The 17,806-nt window shown below is 53.9% G+C and overlaps 1 protein-coding gene across 2 annotated transcripts in view; it reads left to right on the top strand.

The window, feature by feature from the left end:
• Positions 1–3,150: 3,150 nt before the first annotated feature.
• Positions 3,151–17,806, top strand: part of MAP2K3 (mitogen-activated protein kinase kinase 3) — a 29,614-nt gene continuing 14,958 nt past the window's right edge. The window contains exon 1 of one of the 2 annotated variants that reach the window (XM_056503430.1): positions 3,151–3,240. In XM_056503430.1, the coding sequence (XP_056359405.1) occupies positions 3,225–3,240 (16 nt within the window). In that variant the 5' untranslated portion in view covers positions 3,151–3,224. Of the gene's footprint in view, positions 3,241–14,904; positions 15,257–17,806 lie in introns of those variants that run through there. The other variant, XM_056503431.1, reaches the window with a different exon arrangement.

Below are 17,806 nucleotides of genomic sequence, written 5' to 3'. Positions count from 1 at the left end.
TTCTGCTCCGTGTTACTGGGCTGTGCTGGTGCTGCCCTGTTGTGCCTCCTGCTCTGCAGCAGTTCCTGTGCTGGGTGCCCTCCCTGTGCCCTGGGCTCTCTGCCCTGGGCTACTGGGGCTGTGGGGTGGGAGCCCCAGGTCATGGCCCCTGTGTGATGCTGGGACCAGGTTGCTCCAAGCCCCATCCATCCTGGCCTTGGACACCTCCAGGGATGCAGGGGCAGCCACAGCTGCCTGGCACAACCTTTGCCAGAGGTTCACCATCCTCCCAGGGAAGAATTTCTTCCCAATATCCCATCTATCCCTGCCCTCTGTCAGTGGGAATCCATTTCCCCCCTGTCCTGTCACTCCAGCCCTTGTCCAAAGTCCCTCTCCAGCTCTCTTGGAGCCCATTCAGGCACTGGAAGGGGCTCTGAGGTCTCTCTGGAGCCTTCTCTTCTCCATGTTGAACATCCCAGCTTTCCCAGTGGCTCCATAGCAGAGGTGCTCCATCATATATCATATACACATCATATATCACATACACATTTTGACCCCAAAGCTCTCAGTGACAGGAGCTGACAGTGCTGGCTGTGCAGTGGGACAGGCTGGCAACAGGAAAAGCAGCAACACTTAAATCAACCTGGAACCAGGAATAGTTCACCAGCAGCTTCTCTGCACCTAAACACCATCTCATGTAGCTTGGCCTTTGTTTACTCATTCTTTCAGCTCCTGCTGCAGCCCCTCAGCTGAGGAATTCACTGGATTTGGTTGCTCTGTGCTGCTGTTCTGCCTGTCAGGGTCTCCTGCTCTTTTCCCTCTCCCATCGAGCCCTGGCCCTGCAGCACCCCCAAAGAACTGGAGAGAGGGCTTCATTCCCTTCCTTCTCCATGAACACTGCTGAGGAGATGTTGTCCTCCTCCTCACCCCCTCCCTCTGCTGTGCTCCCACACCATGTGGTGGAGCAGGGAGACACAAACAGCAGAACACCCGGGCAGGGGAATGCAGGGAATGCAAACACTGCAGCAGCCACTGAGCACTGCTGGGATGCTGCAGGGAGCAGGGGGAATAACTGGATCTGGAGCTGTGAGGGAGGGCTGATGTCCTCCAGCACACAGGGATGCTCGGGCACAGTGGGTCTGGGAAGTGTCAGGAGGGAGGAGGAAAGAGGAGCAGGTTTTGCCCAGACATGGGTGAGCAGCTCCTTATTGCTCTCTTGGTGATCACCCTGACCCAGAGCTGCACAACCAAAGGTTCACCTACAGCCCCTGAAAGCATGGAGAGGCTTTCCATGGGTGCCAAAAATCCAGCAGCCTTGCCAAAATTTCTGGGAGCACTCAGGCTCCAGGGGGATCCTGTGCCTGTGATGATTCCCTGGGAGTCTGCAGGGCCCAAGGACAGTGGCTCAGACGAGGAGGTGCAGGCACAAGAAGCCATGCCAGCAGCACTGGGAAGCTGCAGAAGAAAATAAAGTCTCCTTAGAGCTCCCCAAGCCCTGCCATGGCTGGGGGGTGGCTGCTTCTGGTCCCTTCCTCGCAGCTCGTGGGGGTCTGTGTGCTCCCTGCCTTCCCACCCTGCTGGGAATCCCAATTTCCCTGTGTGCTCCTGCAGCCCTCCTGTGCTGGGACCAGGGGAGTGCCCAGGGATTGAGGGCTGGAGACTCAAATCCAGGCAGCTGCTCCATCCAGCTGGATCCACAGCTGGCTCTGGCCTCCAGGAGGAGGGGTGGTGCACACTGGGACGTGCTTGGGGACAGCAGGGTCATGTCCTGCACTCACAGTGACACCCCAGGTGCTGCCAGAGCCGGTCCCACAGCTCCCCACAGATCCACATTTGCAAAAGCACTGGTGATGCTCTGCTCTGCTACAGATTCCCCAAAACTCACACCTGAGCACTGGCTCAGCCCAAACCCGTGTGGATCAGTTCAAACCAGGCTGCTGATCCCAAGATCCGTGTGATAAATGTCAGAAAGGTCCACTCAGCTCCCCCTTGCCCAGCCCTGCAGTGACATCCACAGCTCTTGCATCAGCACTAATGACCCGCGGTTGGGCTGAGAGCAGGTTTGGTTTTTTTTTAAAGACTCCTCCTTGTCTGTGTTGAAAGACTTGAAAGGTGGTGAATCTGCGACGTCTCTGGGGAAGGTAATTGCTCTCCCCATTAAAAACCTGTAATTTATTTTCCATTTGAACTCTTCCACCTTCAGTGTGCAGCTCTGCTTGAGGCACCCGTGCAGCCGCAGATCCCAACCCCTCCAGCTCCTTCCCTCTGGCAGTGATTTCCCTCTACTGATGGGTTTGAGGAAGTTTTTCCAGTCCTCAAATTTATCCCAAATGCTCTGCAGAGCTGGGAGCTGGCTGTGGTACAGCAGCTGTGATCTCACCAGTGCTGTCAGCAGTTGCCACTTCTCCAATCCCTCCTTTGGATCTTTACAGATCACACTAAGAATTCCAGCCAGAAAATGGCACTTGAAATCTCCTTTTTTCACTTGTTCAACAGCACCTCTCACATCCTGTCCAGCACTTCTGCCTGCAGCCCAGCTCGGGTGTTTGTGGGAGCATCCCTACCCCGGGATGTGCCACGTCCAGGAGGGATTGATTCCTCAGTGACTCAGAGAGGAATTAATCACAGAATCACAGAGTGTCGTGAGCTCTGAGGGTCACACAAGGATCACCCAGGCCCCAAAATCCCAGCTATGCCTGGGAGTGTTGTCCAAACACTCCTGGAGCTGTGGCAGCCCTGGGTCTGTGACCATTCCCTGGGGAGCCTGTTCAGTGCCCCAGCACCCTGTGGGGGAAGAACCTTCCCTAACATCCGATCTAACCGTGCCAGACACAGCTCCAGCCCTTCCCTCGATTCCCCATTTTCCAGCCGGACCCAACGGTGCCACCCTTGGCGGGCAGAACGCACGGGAGATGTGGCGATTTGACCATCCTTAGCTGGCAGGTGTCTCGAAGAGCAGCACAGGGGGGGATGCTCCGCGCCCAACCCTGCGGGGCCACCCCAGCGCCGGGGCCACCGCGGCCGCCTCTCTCGGGGAGCAGCGCCGCCCGCCCGCCTCACTTCACCCTCACAGCCACGCCCGAGAACCGCAAAGCCGTTTCCGCGCGCGCGCCTTAGCCACGCCCCCCGCGCGGCGCTGGCCAATGGCGGCGCGGGGGCGGGCCTGGCGCGCGGCTGCCGGCGGCGCCGCGGCGGGCGGGATCGCGGCTCCGCTCGGGCCGGGCCCGCCGGGCTCGCACTGCGCCATGTCCCTGCCCAGAGGTACGAGCGGGCTGCGGGGAAGGGGCGGCCGCGGCCGGGGGGAACCGACGGGGGAACCGACGGGGGAAGCGCGGGACCGGGGCTGTTGCCCGATCAGCCGGGTGTGGGCTCCCCGCTGCTTCCTCTGCGCGGGCCCCGGTGGTTCCGCAGCCCGGTGTTGTCGCTGGGGCCGCGATACCGGGGCTGCAGAGCCCGTGGTGGGGATGTGCGGAGGGAACGGGGCGAAGCTGCCTTTGGCGTGGGGAGAGCGATAAAAGCAGGCGAGGTTTGTTTGCTGCTGCTGGAGCCTTTCCTTGTGTTGAGTTTCCCTCCTGGGGAATCCTCGGGCTCGGAGCCGCGGGTGAGCGGAGCCCTCGCCGTGGCTCGGCCGGGTGGGAAGGGCCGGGCGGGGATTGCGGGTGTCGCCTGGTGTCGCCTCGTGTCGCCGTTCGGGCCCGGGCCCTCGCCGGTTCCCCGCTGTCGCCGGCCGCAGAACGTGACCGTGTGTCACAGGTGTTATTTATAGAGCGCGGCCGTGACTCAGGTGAGCTTCCCCACGGCAAGGTGAGCCCCGGCCGGCAGGTATCGGCCGGGCTGCATGGGGACAGGGAAATGGCTTTGCCGTGTCCCGGTGTTCCCGGACGGAGGAGGGACGGTGCCTCCGGTATCAGCGGAATAAAATCTGAGGGGTTTTCCCTGTGCGGCAGTGATGCGCTGGAAACTCGAAGTCAGGAGCCATGTGAGCAGATGAACGCACCTCTCGTGATTTTTTTTGTCTTCTCCCTCCCCCCCTGCTTTTAAATGATCCGTGTCTTATCCGGAGGGAATGTGGACCTGAGTTTCCTGTTTGCTGTGTAAGCAGGGGGTGAATCAGCAGCGATTTACGGAGCTGCTGAGCGGAGCTGCTGACTCACAGGTAGCAGCACATGCCTCCAGCCATCCAGCCTTGGAGGGGATCATCCAGGCTTCTTAAAAGCTTGGGACACCCGAGCCCAGCCCTTTCCTCGGCTGCCTGTGCCGGCCCGGCGGATGTGTGGATGGAGGGACGAGGTGAGCCTGGCCCAGGGACCACTTGTGCCCCGCGGGAGATGAAGCCCGAGCTGGGCCTGGAGGATTTTGGGGGCAGCAGTGTGGCTGACAGCAGGAGGTGATGCGTGGAGAACACCTGGGAGCGTGGTGATTTCCTTGGAGGAGGTTTGGAGCTGCTCTGTGTCTGCAGGTTTTTGTTGGTTGTGACAAGCTGGTTCATTCGTGGAGTTTTAACCCTGATGTTCTGTGCTGGAGGTGTCACACATGTGCTGAGAGCAGCCAGTCTCTGCTGGCACTGTCTGACCTGAGCTCGATTCTGACTGTGTGTAGCACATCTGCCTTCTCTCATCTGCCTCTCCTTGGCTTGCACCTGCCTCCAAGTGGCTTTTTCCAGGGATGCTCGCAGGTCTGTGTGTGTGCACCTGCTGCTCATGGCAGCTCCTTCCCTCTCTTTCAGGCAGCCTGAATTTACGCTAAATTTCTCTTGTTTTCCTTAAGGAATTTCAGCAAGCAGTCTTAAGTTTCCTTTGCTGGTTCTCCTTGGGTTTCTGTTCAACACAGAGGCTGCTGTGTTGAAGCTCTTGGTTGGCTCTTTCCGTGACAGATGCCTTCCAAAACTCACCTGCCGTCACTTTGGCTTAGTCACAGGGTTGTCTCCTGCCTCGGGAGGTTTTTGGGATGTGTGGCTGGCTGTGACACTGGTGATAGGAATGGTGCTGGGCCAGGGCTTTGCTCTGCACTAAACATAGCTTGGGAGATAAACACCTTCTGGGGATTGTGTGGAGCTTAGGGAGGATTTCAGCTTTCTTTCTTCCTCTTCCCATTGCTCCTGTCTGCTTGATCCAAGTTATCTCGCAGGATCTCGTATGTGGGAGAACATCTCTTGTCTTATCTTGCACTGATGTTTACTCATGTATGCAAAAACTCCCTGTTTTCTCAGGTCACCCAAGTTCCCTTGATCTTTGTCTCATGGCACGGGGTGGCACTGCAGGAAGGAATTGGGAACAAAGCTCTGGAGCTGTCCCTGTGTCCTCCTGGCAGAGCTTTGCAAGGGACACAGCCCCTGGCTGCAGCTTGCAACACCTGGCTGGGCCTGGGTGTGATTTTCCACCTTTTTCAGTGAATGGATGCTGTTGTATCCCAAGAGGGGATGAAGCCTTGGGGAATTTTCAGCCTTTGTGTGGGTGCAGAAACACGGTGGAGGGTGCAAGGTCTGAAGCTCTGGGGATACAAATCCAGTCTGTTGCTTTTTTCCTGGGCCTCAAGGTGTATCTTCTGCCTGCCCTGCATGTGGAAATCCCTGTGCCCGTCGCTGGGGCTTTTGGCTGTGATTTGAGTGGCCCCTGATGCCTGGGAAGCCCCTCTTGGAGGGACAGACAGGAGTGTGCCAGTGGGGAAACAGTTGTTCCCCAAAATTTTGGAGTTTGCTGGGAAAAGCAGCTGCAGGGAGGGAGGGAGGGAGGGTGAGTGCATTGGTGGGATCTGGAGGGAAAAGATCTGCTTGTCCTTTCCTGGCTCACCCAGCACTGATGCCTGAGTAATTCAGAAGCAAGTGTTTTTCCTTAGCAGGGAGATCTTCCTTTGGGAATAGAGGTGCTTTTGGGGAGAGGGATCAGGATCTGTCTGGAGCCAGGCTGTGCCTCTGGGGAGACAGCTCTCCTTGGCCACAGAGGCTTGGAAAAATCAGCAGTGAGAAATGCCAGGAGCTGGGGATGAACTGGTGCTTGTTCTTGTGGCACGTCTATTCTGGGTGGGTAAATAAGTGGTGGGGACGTGTCCCTGCCATGCCCTGGCTGTGCCCTCTGTGGGAGCACAGCACTGTTATGCAATTCAGTCTGTGAATCCAGCACTGTCTCATCTGCCATTCACACTTTTCCAGCTGCCATCCCCAAAAAAAGGCAGCTCTGCCAAAAATACACGTGTGGGTCATGACCTGCTGAAGCAGGATTTTGGCTTTGGGCTCCTGCTGTGTCCAGGCAGAGCAGCCACCAGCCTGGTGTTCCCAGGGTGTGAGTGGTTGGAGGGATGGGAGCTCTGATCCCAAGGAGCCATTATTTAATTCTAGTTGAAGCATCATGGAGCTCAAATCCAATTAATTCTAACTGTCCTAGAGAAAACATGGCACTTTGCTCCTGCCTTCCTCCTCTGCTGGCATAATAGTAGGTGCCTGGAAAATATCATGCTGAACCTGATAAATATTTAGCTGTGCCTCAGCAATCCATTTCCCTCCCTGGAGAGATGCTTCCCTGCTTTTCTTTTAGTGGATAATGAATCTCACTGAAGGCTGATCCCTTTGTTTTCCAGCTCTGAGCTGTGGTCCAGGGCTGAGCTGGACTTTGTTTTCCCCTGTTGTTTGCAAAGGTTGTTGTTGCTGGAGGAAACTCATCTGTGCTTTGTAGAGACTCCCTTTGGGAGCAGCTTTCTGGTACTGGTGACTTTTGTGGCCCAAAATGACGTGGGGCTCTGTGGGTTTTTGAATACAAGATGTTTTTTGCTTGTGTTGGTTAATAAGGCACTGGCTGTTTGCTGGGGAAAGAGCTGGGAGAGGAACTTGTGTTGGCTGGGGAAGTGATTTTACTCTATCAACAAAAAGTTTGGGGTTTTACTGGCATGACTCAGGATGGCTTGTGGGTACATATGGAGCTGGATCTACCCGCTGCCTCTTGCTGACAAACCTCTGTAGCACAGGTCAAGTGTTAGTCAGGGATTTGGAGTGGGGGAAAGGGCAGAGAGGATTTATTTTTTTTTATGATGGAAACTGGAAGTTTCTATTGGTTTTTTCCACCTGGGAGATATTCCATCTCCTCACAGCCTGTTATCTGTGCAGGGGCAGTGCTGCAGTGGTGCTGTGGCAGCATTGTGAGTGCCAATGTTCTTGTCCCAAGGAGCACTGGAATTACTGGGCACAGCTGCAGCCATCTCAGATGTCACAGTGCTGCCTTGTGGCCTCAGTTTGCTGTGGATCTGAGTCTGCTCTTTTTTTGGAGCTGGGACAGGGCTCCCTGTGTGCTCCTTTCTCTTGCAGCCATTTCTCTGCTCAGCTAAAGGCTGGAGCAGAGGTGCTGCTTGTGTGGAATGGGGTGGGTTATAGTGTGGCCAAGGGGAAGAGCAGGATTTGGAGTAGGGGAGGAAGAAAATCATTGCCTTATGCTGTGGACCTGCAGTGGGGTGAGGATGAGGATGGGCTGGACCCTCTCCAGCACCCACTGAGCTGCCACAGCCTCCATCCTCTTGCCTGCACTGTGCCCAGGGAGGGGCACTGCTGAGTTGATCTGTCCTGTGCTCTAAGCCTTAACTTCATCATTTCAATAGAAATTATTTTTAAAAAATTTTTCTAAAAGATAAATTTCCACTAAAAAACTTGAGTGTAAGAGGAGGCAGGATGAGGAGGAGACAACAACTTACCAGAAATTGTTTGTGGAGCATCCACCCTTCCTCCCCCCTCACCACCACCATCAAAGACAAATCTGGGTTTGGAAAGGAAGAAACCTCCAGAGTGCTCAATACAAGTAATTTCCCATCAGAGGCTGCAAACCTTAGCTGTGGTTTGGCACTGCCATCAGCCAAGCTGCTTGTGTGTGATGGAGCTCTCTGGGAATGGCTTGGACCCTTTTCTGCCTGGGATCTGCCTGCTGAGCACCAAGTGTCCCTTGTCACCAGCGTTCTCCCCTGCTGTGATAGTGCCTCTTAGGAAATGTAAAAGCAGCTTTTAATTCTTGTATTTCATTCTTAAAGGTCTTGGAGGTTTCTCAGGTGCATAAATCCCTGCAGCTGGGATGGGGTACTGCCAGCACCTCTTTGGTGGTGCCAAGAGCCACATCCTCCCCCAGCATCCATGGGTGATGGGTGTGGATGGGAGCAGCGTGCAGGACAGAGGGACAGGAGGGGAGAAGCTGTCCTGCAGGGCCTGGCAGGTGACAGTCATGTGTGTGACAGGTCATAAACACGCAGGGCTGGTTACGTGGATGGGCTGGGGGTGGTTTAGGGGAGGATGACGGGGTTATCTAGGGTGTGTCAGCTTGTCTGGGCTTGCAGGCCAGTTAGAAACTGCTTTGTGGTGTGTGTGTGTGTATGAATTCCCTGCTAGCTGGGGTCTCGTGGGGATGGCTGACGCAGCAGCCTGGCTGTGCTGCAGTGGGCTGGGTGCCGGGGATGTCTTCACTGGGGTGTGTTAACAGCACTTTGGAGATGGCAGCATCCTCACCCTGCTGGCTGGAGGGTGTTTGGCACAGCTGGAGCAGATGTTCCCTCTTGCTGCGCTCATCCCTCCCTGTAGGACTTTCCTGTTCCTGGTGGTGAAGGGCAAACACGCTGCATGATGGAGGAATTTTCGCTGTAGCACGAAGATCTCAGTTTACTTGGTGTGGGAGTGGGAAAGTTGAGGCTTGAGAGGGAGATGATGAAGCAGCAAAGTGTGCAGCCCTTGGGATGGCCCCTCTGAATCAGCCCTGAGCGTTCCAGGCATGGCTGCAGGGCTGTGTTGTGCTGCAGACACCAGGATGTCTTTGCAGCTTGTCACTGACAATGACGTGGCTCCTGTGCCGAGGGCCAGATGTGCTCACGGTCAGGGCTTTTGAGGAAAGCTGCTCTGCATAGTTCAGAATCCCCTGCTGCTCTGCACCGCTTGTTTCTCTCCTGACCTGCTGCCAAGCTGCACCCCTGCCAAAGCTGAGATGATCTCGTGCTGATACGTGGCTCTGGCTGCTCTTTGTCATCTTCCAGGCACCTCTGAAAGGTGCTCAGGGGTAGGTGACAGGCCCAGCCCCACGTGCCTGTTTGTAAAACCCCCAGAAAATCCCTGCTGGCACGGGGCAGGGCAGTGTGAGACAGCTTTGTGTGTGTGCACGTGTGCTCAACTGACTTGGGAGGTTTCCCTGGTCTCCAGATCCTCACCTGTTTCACCCGTGGTGCTGACTGCCACCCCGTGATGGTCAGGAAAAAAAACCAACTATGTAACTATGCAGAAAGAGGAATGAAGGTGCTGGTGGGGGTGATGCTGCTGGAAGACCAGCCTGGACCTGACCAACCCCTGTGCCAAACTCTGTCTCTCTTTTTCCTTAAGTCTGGAAGCAGCTCCACACTGCTTTAAGGCTGCTAAAACGAGGGATGTAGTGGGTGTTTTAGAGGATCTGCTTGTACAGCTCCCTGTGTTCACTCTCTGTTAGCATCTGCAGCCCTTTTTCCTCAGAGTTTTGGTTGATCCCTGCAATTGTTTGGCTGTGAGAATCATCCTTGAGCATCAGAGGTGAGCACCAGCCAGGGCTGGGGTTGTCCTCAGAGCCCAGGATACCTGCAGGGCTGTGCTGTGCTGGGGCTGCCTCTTGTGCTCTGCACATGCTGCTTTCTTACCCAAGAGCAGCTTTTTGCAGGTATTAATTACACCTGTCCCTGCCTGGTTTTTTGAAGGGTGGTGAGAGTGAAGCGGGGGCTGGAGGAGGTGCCTCCAGAAATAACCAAGCAGAAATTGTGGGTGAATTCCTAATTCTTATCAGCCTTTTGTGTGCTGTGCTAAGGTGCTCGAAAACCACTCAGCTTTTCCTCTAGCAGCTCCCCTGTAGGTGTGATTTCTTTGTGTACATTCCAGGTAGCTGCAAGAGTTTACCATTAATTTTAGATGCACAAAGGATTTTGTGTTGGGTAACTGTGGGTTTCCCCATGGGGGTTTACAGCCTCAGCTCAGTGAAGGAAAGCATGTTAGCATCCCAGGGACAGGAGCCAGGGTGTGTTTCCCTTGATCTCAGGCAGGTTTGATGTTTCACACATCTCCTTCCAGCTCCTCTCCACGTCACCCTGCAGAGACAGCTCTGCTCCTTTCCCCAAAACACGGATGTGAGGCTCGCTCTTCTGGGAGAAAGGGGATTCTTAAAAACTGATTTTTCTCCTACTCAAATGGAAATGGTTCCTGGAAGCCCTGAATGTGCCCCAGGACAGCTGCAGCTGAGCTGCACTGAGTCACTGCGAGCTCTTGAGCCGGGATGTGAGCCGGATGCGTCGGGACCAGCCCAGCTGGGGAGACCTCTGCCTTCCTGGGATGGACAGGCAGCTCTTTAATCTGCCTTTACCAGGAAAAACCCACAACTCTCACTTCCCTGAACACTGGAAAAAGTGCAATGTGACAGGTGGATATGAGAGAGTGACAGGAGGGGAAAGAAGATCAGTGCCACCCAGGCTGTGCCCTTCCTGCCAGGGCCACGTGGGACCACGGTGGCAAAACCCCCCTGAGCTGTGGGTACCTTTCCTGTGCCCCTGCTTTTCCTCATCATGAATCAGAGCTGCCCTGTGGGTACTGGGCAAATCCACCAGAAAATAAGTGCTTTACTCACAGAGACTTGGTACAGCCTTTGATAAGAGCCTGTGGAAAGGAGACACTGCAGGGTGATGCTGGGTTAACTGGGAGGCATTTTTTAAGCTTTGCAGCAGGGAGTGCAAAGAAATATTCACAAGTGATTTCTCATGGGCCAGCTGGACATGGGATTTATTTTGGGAGTGTGGATGCAGTCTGTCTTGTAGGGCAGAGGAGCAGTGATGGGAGGGAGAGCAGGAGGTGCATGGTGTGGTTACTGCCAGGAAAAGAGGCTGCAGGTCCAGCTTGTTGGGGCTGATCTCTCTCTTTGTGTCTCCTGCCTGGTTTCCTGTAGCAGAGAAAGGATGGCACTGAATATGCACCAAAAAGAGCAAGAATTTGGTGTGGGACAGCAGGAAATGTAGGGAACTGTACTGCAGCACTTGCCTGCTGCTTTCTGTAAGCTGCTGGAACAGCACCTTGCTCCAAAGGAAATAATCCAAGGTGTTTTCTGCTCCTGCACCCCAGAGATGTGGTGCTGGTTCAGTGCTGGAGCTGAGATGTTTACTTTGAAGGAGCACAGGCTTTGTCCCCCCGAGCTGTGGTGGCACTCTGGGAGTGGGGAAGCATTCCAGGCCCTGGGGAATAATGTCACTGTGAACCCTCTGAGCAGCTGCCTGGCCTGTTCCCAGTGCAGATGCTGCTCTTGAAAGTCCAGCCTGAAGCCTGTGGGCCAGGGAAGCACCTGGGCCAGTCTCTTGTTTCTGCCCCTCTCCCAGAGCAGGCAGCTGTGAACATGAAGGGTTTTTTTCCCCCCATGAATTCCATTTTCATAGCAGGTGCCTGCTCTCTTACATCATTTGCAGAGATGACATCACTCTATCCCTGCCCAAAGCACATTAGAGGGAGGATGGTAGAAATTCTTTCTTTTCCATTTTTTTTTTTTTTTAAGTAAGCAGAGTGGGGAATATTTTGCTCTCTTGATAAGTTTACAAAGACACCTGGAAATACTTGAATGATGCCAGTTTGGATAGAAGAACTGTCTATTGATGCTGGAGTTGAGTTACTGCTGACAATTACAAAGTCAAAGTATTCCCTTTCCCAGTGTGCCTCCTATCAAGCTGATCTATTCCAAGGACAGTTTGAGTTTTCTCTCCCATCAGGAATCTGTCACTAGCCAGTCACATCAATTCCAAGCAGATTTTATTTTTTCATTGCTTAGCCTACAGAGTGAGAAATCAAAGGAGGGAGTGATACTGGTACCTGCTGGCAAGGAGATGGGCACAGGTGATGGTGCTTCTGCCTCTTCCTTTTCTTCTGTTTTTTTTTTTTTTTTTTCCTGGTGTGTTCTTTACTTTTCTCTAAGCATTGCCTCCTTTGCCTCCCCCTGATAATCCCAGGGCATCAGGGCTGGGATTCCTTCCGGACTTTTGTCTCATGGCAAGACTGAGCTTTGAAGAGGTGCAGCCTCAGCCACTGCTTTTTTGGGGGGAAAATCCAGTTGGAGCAAAGGATGCAGAGGAGGTGTCCATCCCAGAGGATGCCCCTGTGACTGTCACCACCTTTGCACAGGGGTTTTGCACAAGCACATTTACACAACATGTACATGGCATGTCCTGTAATGTCACTGAGTGTCAGCCAGACAGGGTTTTTCAGCTTCCTGAGGGGACTCTGGGCTCTGCTCACGTGTGGTTCTCAGAGTGTGTTCCACTGTCACAGGGCTGGGCCAGAGCAGGCTGACATGGGGACAAAATCAAACGTTTTTTCCAGCCCTCGAGGTTGTGCAGGTAACCTAAAATTCCAGCTGGAATGTGGCTGGGCGGTGACATCCTCCCAGGGCTGCCCCTGTTATCTGGCCCCTGCAGGAGCCCGGGTGTGGTGGCAGCCCCAGAGCTGGCCCTGCCAATGCCTCTGGTTGTCACAGACTGTGGCTGAAGTGCCCATCCCAAATTCCTCACTGGGCACAGGACATCACATCCTTCTCCCTTGTAGTGTCACCCAGAGCTGGTGGCACTGTGGGTGTGACATCCTGCTCGAGTCCTGCGGTGCAGTGATTGATGCATGGAGGATCTCATCCGAGGGGTGAGAAAGATAACACTGTTCTCTTTCCAACTGGATTCAGTTCAAAGGCTTTATTTCAAAACAGAGTTTCCAGCCTGTGTGTCCCGTGCATGGCTCAGGCACGTGGGGCTTTCCCGTGGGATGGTGCTGTGTGTGTGGAAAGGTGAGCACAGCCCAGACTGGGGCAGTGCCTTCCTCTCAGACCAGTGCTGCCAGTCCTGGAGGGATGTGGGGGGCATCAGGCAGTGTGGTGCTGGGATGGGGCAGCCAGATGGTGCATGGGCTTGTCTCTGGTCAGAGGGAATGAAAGATTCCATGAAAATCACACCATCCCTGTGGTTAGACAGCAGCTGTTCTTACAGGACAGGTGAAGTCACTAATTTTATGGTCTATCCCAAACACACCTATAAAAAGCTCCTTTCCAACCCCAAATGGGACATTTCTGCTGCTCATGGCAGAACTGCTCGTCCCCTTCTCCACTCCCTGGCTGTGATGGTGACCCAGCCTTAACTGGAGTGGCCTCGGGAGGGGCTGTGTGTCCACAGGGGAAGGGTGGGGAGAGGGGCCCAGTGTTGGCAGGGCACTGTTTGAGCTCATTGCTGTTTTTGAGGGTGTGCTCTTCCCCTTATTGAAGCCAGCCCCCTGGTATGAGGCTGCTGGGAGGGATGGGAGCCATCCTTGTCCCTGGCTCTGCTCTGGCATACCCAAACCTGCCTGAATTCTAATTCTCCCCAGGATTTGCTCTCCCAGCATCCCTCACCTGTTATGGGGTGACATCCCTCGTGGGGAGGCTTTGTTAACACCAGTGAAACATCTAATGCTTTTTGTTCCCCTGGGATTACCTGTGCCCTATAAAGGACTGGATAATTAGTGGCAAACAGTGCATGTCTATCCAGGCCTGGCTATTCCTACTGCACCAGCAAACCTTTGAAAGAATTCCCAATCATGAGACTTGAAAAGATGGTTGGGTTTGATTTTGTTTCTTCTCCTTTTCTTTTTTTTTTTTTTTTTTTTTTTCTTGTTTGTTTATTTTTAAGATGCTTTTGAGATGTCAGGAAGCTCCACTTTACACCACCCTTGGTCCTCGGGCGCTGAAACCCAACGGGTTTAATTCAAAGGAAATTTTGTTTCCCATCCCACCTGCTGTGTTAGGGACTTTCTGCTCCAAAGCAGCTTTGACTCTGTGGTTGTCTGTAAAGATCTGTGGGGTGTCTGTGTCTGGGTGAGAGGGAATTAGCTGTTAATGGAGTTAGTGATGGGAGGGCAGCACAGCTCTGCTCTGGGTGCTGCTCAGTGGCTCTCAGTGCCATCTGCAAGAGCAGCTCCTGCGTCAGCATCCTTTATGTGCTGATGATCTGTGCCTGAAACTATACTCTGGGAGTGGAAATGAGCCTGAGAAAATACCTTCCGCAGTCCTTCTGGGCCTTACATAAACACTATTTAAAATTAGAGCCACTCATTATGTTGGTATGTGCGTTTACCTTGACCTCTGACTTTTCAGCCTGCAAATGTGCCTGGTCCAGCACAGCCTGGAGTTGGGAGAGAGCTCAGGAGCAAAGCACTGGTAGATTTTCTATAATTAGTTTAAGGTAAAGAATCTGGTACAGTATCTCCCCTCCAGGCTGACAGGGAAATCGAAAACAAAACTGCAGCCTGTCAGAGCTGAGCCTGGCTTTGATCAGGAACATCAGCGTTGGCTTCTGCTGGAGTGGTTTTGAGGGAAAGGGGAAGAGCAGCAGTACTTGGCCAAAGCTTTTCCTGCACGTGCTTGCAGAGAAATGAATGCTTTTATTTTCCCACTCTCCCTTGCTATTTCCCATCCAAGTGCATGCAGCAATTTATATTTTGCTCCAAGAGATGCCATCTCGCTTGCCACCCTGGAATAGCTGCTGAGTTCCGTGCTGGCATTGTCACTGAGCAATATTTCTTACTATTTGTTGTGGTAATAGTTGTTAGCAGCAGAGCAATTAACGCGTCACCTGCAGCACAGCGAAATGTGACCTCTTTGCATCCGAAGGGGCCCAAACAGCAGAGCCTGGGAGTTATCCTGGGGTTTATCCTGGGAGTTGTCCTGGGGGGTTATCCCGGGGGGTTATCCCGGGGGGTTATCCGGTAGTCCCGGAGCAGGGGTCGCTGCGGTGGGATGCCCGGTCTGGATACCGGGTCTGTGGGCAGGGATGCCGTGTCCCGGCGGGATGCTCCGCGGCCGTCCAGCGCTTCAGCAGCTCCCGGAGCTGGAGCTGGCTCCCCACCAGTTTCCTGTTGACGTCACCTGCTATTTCTCTGCTGCACTTTTTACAACTGTTGAGCTTTCAAGGGTAATCGGAGCCGAGCCCGGCCAACCTCGGCAGCTGCCGATGAGAGAACGCGGCTCTACCTTCCCCAGTTCCCCCCTCTTTCCTTCAGTGCTGCTCCCAGCCTCGGGGACCCTTTGGGGACACCCATCCGGGAGGGCTCTGTGAAGCCAGCGGGTGCTGCAGGCCGTGCATTCCCACTGAAAAAAAAAAAAAAATCATCGGCGCTTGCAAGAAGTGCCGTGCTCTGGATCCTGCGGGATTTTTTTTTTTTTCCCCTCCCTCCTGCAGCCCGCCCCCATCCCTCTCTCTTCTGCCAGGCGTGCCGGCTCTGCTCTTCATTTCTGGGAAACCATGGACAAGAAGCAAGGTAGATGTTGCAATTTCCACAACACGTGGTGGGGGAGAGCAAAGGGCTGCTTTTTGCTGCTAGAAAGGGGCTGTGTAACTTTTTGGGGTCAATCCACGCGGTTTTGTTTCTCCTGGCTGGGGAAGGGGGTCGGTCTTTGCAGCTGGGGATTAATTTTTAAAGCGCTGGAAAAGTTGCATGATTCGCGGGGTTAAAACTCTGGAATCTTAATTGTTAAAAAAAAAAAAAAAAAAAAAAAAAAGAATCAAATCCAGCATGTCTGAAGGAAAATATGCAGAGGGTAAAGCTGGCTGCTGGCTCCGGCTGGAGCTGCATTCCTGGGACGCAGGGTTTTCCAGCAGCTCTTTGTGGCTGTCCTTCCTTGCATGGGAAAGGTGGGTGGGTGCCCCGCAGTCGGGAGCTCTGATTCAGCACAGCCTGAGACGCTGTTTTGGGGCTGCAAGGGGCTTTTTGTGCAGCGTGGTTTTTTCCTGCTGCTCGCTGGCAGTTTTGCAGAAGTGAGGAGCCCCTGTGCAGCGGGACCTCGGCGGGCTGATGTGATGAGTGATGGCTCTCGGCAGGTTCAGAGCCCTTTTTCCACTTCCACAGAGAGCTTTTTCCACTCCCAGCAGTGGAAAACAGCACAAAGTGTGCCTGTGAGGAGCTGGCTCTCATGACCAAGCACCCAAATTCCCCTCTCTGCTCTGCACTCTTCCTCCAGTTTATTTCCTTTTTTTTTTTTTTCCTTTTGTTTTGTTTCGTTCTTCCTCGATGCTTTTTTTATTCCAGCTCTTTCTTTGCATCAGGGCTGGGATCCACCCTCCAGCCTTCTGCCCTATTGCATGGCAATTGACTCTCCTCCTTGGATCGAGGAGAAGCAGGATGCATCCCAGACCTTTCCCCCAGCACTAACAAAGCAGCTCAGCTCTCAGAGCAGCCTCCCATGCCCAGGACTTCACCTGGGGCTGCAACCAGAGCACCGGGCAGGCACTGGTGAGGTTTAATTTCAAAGGTCGACTCAGGCAAATAGTTTTATTTGCAGTTCTTTAGATTGTCCTGTTCATTTCTCTCCGCCCACGCCAGCCGAGTGGGAAGGAAGAACCTCCCGTGGAGAGGTGCAGCTTAATAGGGTGAAGTTGGTGGTGGCAAAAATGAGGATTCTGGTGTTGAATTAGGCAGTTCCAGGAAATGTCTGGTGGCTCTTAACTGGTGGTGGTTATAGCATGAGAAAAAATCTCGTTGGGCTTTTTTTCTTTAGGAGGAAATGGTTCCTTTCTTAGCATAAAGGATGCAGTTACGTGCCTGCAGCATCACGTGGGTTGCAATTTCATCCACACCAGGAACTTCTGTCAGCTAATTTTCCCCTGCCCTGGGTGCAGGGCACTGTGCCGTGTGTGTCTGTGGCTGGCAGCCCTTTCCTGTGCCCAGAATGGTGCCCTGCCATCCCGTGGGTTTGGGGCTGGCAGCAGAGCCCTGCAGCTCGCAGGGATAACCAGGATGTGTCCCCACTTTGCCTTGAACTGCTGCTGCCTTTTGGCCTTTGCAGAGGGATCTCTGGAGGGGGACTTGTGCTTGCAGACACCCCTCTTGCAAGAGCCCAGTGCCCTGGGAAAGTGGAGTGTTTCCAGGATTTTCAGGTGACATAAGCAGTTGTGCACATTCTGGCAATTCCTCCTGCACCGACCCTCCCGGGATCCCAAGTGTGGGAGGGATTGTGCTGAGCCCCAAGTGTAGGAGGGACAGTGCCAGGGACTCTCCAGTGGGAAGGAGCTGACAGCAGCTGCCTGCGGGGGCTGGAGGCAAAAGCTGCCCTGCCACTGAAGGGCTTGAATTGCAGGGTCATGTCATGCCTATCCCACTGCTTTTCTGCTTCTCTTTCTTTTTTTTTCTTCTTTTCTTTTTTTTTCTTCACTTCCCTGGTTTTTCCTGCACTCTCATTCACCCTGAACAGGGCATGGGCTCTCCTTGGGGGACAGGCACTGGTGCCACAAGCAGTGCAAGTTTGCAGCAATCAGTAGTTCAGGCCAGTCTTTGGCAGCTGGAAATCTCATGTCAAATTTTAGGAGAGCTGTCACAAATGAATCCAACCTCTGCCTCAGCTCCCTGGCTGCAGGGCTGCATCCTGGGTGATTTTATTCTGCAGGCATGGGCAGAGCTGGGTTTTCTGCCCTTCATAGGTGGCCCAGGCAGAGCCTGGGAGTGGTGGTGTAATACCTGTGGTTTAATAAGTGCTTTTTCACGTTGGAGCTAGGAAATGCTTTTTGGGGCCAAGCAGGACAGGCTGGGAAGGGGATGGTTGCTGTCTCCAACTCTGGCAAGTCAAGGATGTTAGTTTGGGAGTACAGGGAAGTGTGCAGGCTGCCTGTGACAGCAGAGTTCATGGCCAGTGCATGTCAAAAGTCTCCAGTGCAGAGCAGGGGGTTTGGAACAGGGAATCTCTGTGTCCCTTGCTGCCCTGATACCCGTGCTGCAAATCCTGCCTGCAAGCTTGGGCTCCACTGGACAAGGCACCCTGTGAGTCCCAGCCCACACTGGGTGCTTCCAGCCCCTGCAGGCAGAAGGGCTGAGGCC

This window comes from Oenanthe melanoleuca, chromosome 14, assembly GCF_029582105.1.
Source record: "Oenanthe melanoleuca isolate GR-GAL-2019-014 chromosome 14, OMel1.0, whole genome shotgun sequence".
In the NCBI taxonomy this organism is placed as follows: domain Eukaryota; kingdom Metazoa; phylum Chordata; class Aves; order Passeriformes; family Muscicapidae; genus Oenanthe; species Oenanthe melanoleuca.
The sequence above is the reverse complement of the archived record's forward strand: the minus strand, read 5'-3'. Positions and strand labels throughout refer to the sequence as shown.